The sequence below is a fragment of the Haliaeetus leucocephalus genome, unplaced genomic scaffold (assembly GCF_000737465.1).
Source record: "Haliaeetus leucocephalus isolate CR32 unplaced genomic scaffold, Haliaeetus_leucocephalus-4.0 Scaffold495, whole genome shotgun sequence".
In the NCBI taxonomy this organism is placed as follows: domain Eukaryota; kingdom Metazoa; phylum Chordata; class Aves; order Accipitriformes; family Accipitridae; genus Haliaeetus; species Haliaeetus leucocephalus.
The window spans coordinates 3998456-4000753 of record NW_010972931.1 but is presented as its reverse complement, the minus strand read 5'-3'; the positions used below and the strand labels follow the sequence as shown (position 1 = coordinate 4000753).

Here is a 2298-nt window from a genome sequence, read left to right as displayed (position 1 = left end):
TTTAAAAAGATGAATTATCTTTTACAAAGAATAAAATCATAGAAAATATGGAGCATATAAATTATTCCTGTTTTCCTTGCTTATCTTGTCTCAAATTAGCTGCATGCAATATGTACCAACTTACTGGCTCCTTCTGGATAGGCAAGACGTAAAATTCATAACTGTTTAAGAAAATTATGTAAGACTATTGCAGGTACGAATCAACATTTTTTCCCACAAAATATGAAGCAACTTGTACTTTATTGTAACAAACTGAAACAATCAACACTCAAAATCCTCAGTCTTCTTTCTTCTAGTTATCCTAGAAACTTTTTAATTCTTCGACCATTCCCTAACCGGGATGCTTTGCAATTGCTGTCACAATTCAGGACCAGAATGAAAGACTGTCAAGACAATCTCATCTGTACCTAAATTCTGTTGCACAAAATGGAGGAGGGTGGGAAGGGAGAATTGGCCTGTCTCTGTCAAATACCTATCTCACAGGAGCAGGGAGCTTCATGGGGGGCTGAGTGGTCCCTAGCCAGAATCAGTTTCAGAAAGCTTGCAGTGAGTGAGGAATGTGTGAAATTCCCATGTTAGACCACGGCAGCACAGGCCTAGGTACCCAGTTCAGAGTCTCCCGAAGTAGATGGGGAAAGAAAGCTTTAATTTGTTTAGTGGTCTGTGGGGCTTCTAAAAGGTTTAAGAATAGAAGTAATGGAAAAACAGCTTCTTGCACTTTGGTTAAGGAGATCTGTTCCTTGCCAGCAACCTCTGTGAGAGCATGGAACCATATGCTCCTGCTGCAGTGGTGTACTTGCATCTATTACAATATACAATAAATATATATATATATAGTACAGTGAATGCATTGGAGGAAAAAAAAAGACAAGGAAATAATTTCTGAGGTGTATGTGAAGAACCTTTCTGCCTTTTGTCATTATTCATCGTTTGAATTTTAAAAGAATGACAATAAGCCGTTGGAAAAATGCAAATTATTCTTCCGAGAGCAGCATTTTGACTAACATGACTCTCTTTTTTTATTAAAATAATAGATATTCTCTCATGACACCATAATTAATTCAGTGATACTCAATGTTTATCTGGTGAACTGTAAATAGAATAATATGCCTAAATTGTTTCTCGCGGGCAACTTCTTGTTAAAAATCAATTACTTATTACAAAATGTCAAAAAAATTCAGGCATTATCATAGAATCATAGAATTATAGAATTATAGAATCGTTTAGGTTGGGAAAGACCTTTTAAGCTTATCGAGTCCAACCATCAACTTAACACCACCGTGCCCAATAAACCACGTCCTGAAGTGCCACGTCTATGTGTTTTTTGAACACCTCCAGCGATGGTGACACCACCACTTCCCTGGGCAGCCTGTTCCAATGCCAAAAGTGCATCAAAGTGCATGTTTGATTACAATAAAAAACGTGCGTGCTTTAAAGTAGGTATTGCTCCCCTCAACCACCTAGCCAAATGGCCATAAAAATGGCTTTTAATTAAAAAAAAAAAAACAAACCAGAAATATAAGCCCTAAAACCTGGCTTCTGGTATTTGCTCCAGCACAGTCCTTCACATCTGACGTTTGATAAATAACTTAATCACTCTGTGCTTCCATTGAGATATTAAAAATAGGATCCTAAGTCCTTAAGTCCCTGTCGGAGGACATAGCTGTTCACCTCATGCTCTCCTTATAGTGACAGAGAGAGACAGACTTGCCTAATAACAAGCTCACAGCACGGTAAGGTGTCCTCGCAACACCGCGTACCCCTCAGGAGCCCTTCGGGAATAGGAGACGGTGGGGTGCAGTCGTGTAGTAGCCATACCCCTTCCCCCGGGCCCTTCTTATTAGACGGAGAGCGGGCGGCTGGCAGGGTTACCGGCACCTCCTGCCTTAAACCACCGTTCAGGTCGGTTTTGCCGCCGAAGCGGCCTGGCCACGGGCAGAAATCCTGTCAGGAGACGTTTGCTCGGCAGGTCCCCTCACGGCCGCCGCTGAGGCGCTCAACCGCCGCCGCCAACGCGTGCAAGGGGGGCGGGGCCGGGCCCCGGCGAGGGGGCGGGGCCGGGCCCTGAGTGGGGCGGGGCTCAGGTGACTGACGTTCGCTAAACCCGGGGCGGGGTGGGGGAAGGGAGGCGTTGCGTTCCCGGCGTGCGGGGATGACGGAGGCGGAAGTGGTTCGGGGAGGATGTAGCGGCGCTGACAGCGGCTGCGGAGCCGTCGCCGCCGCCGCGATCTCCCCGCCCCTGCAGCCCGCCATGGAGGTAACGGGGCCGCCGGCGAGGCTGAGGGAGAGGGAGCGCGG

The 2298-nt window shown here is 46.0% G+C and overlaps 1 protein-coding gene across 2 annotated transcripts in view; it reads left to right on the top strand.

Moving 5' to 3' along the window:
* Positions 1-2144: 2144 nt before the first annotated feature.
* Positions 2145-2298, top strand: part of GCC2 (GRIP and coiled-coil domain containing 2) — a 29465-nt gene continuing 29311 nt past the window's right edge. For both annotated transcript variants that reach the window (XR_774886.1, XM_010575685.1), the window contains exon 1: positions 2145-2257. Coding sequence is in view for 1 of the 2 variants with exons in the window: in XM_010575685.1 (XP_010573987.1) it covers positions 2153-2257 (105 nt within the window). In the remaining variant the exon portion in view is untranslated. The remainder of the gene's footprint in view (positions 2258-2298) is intronic.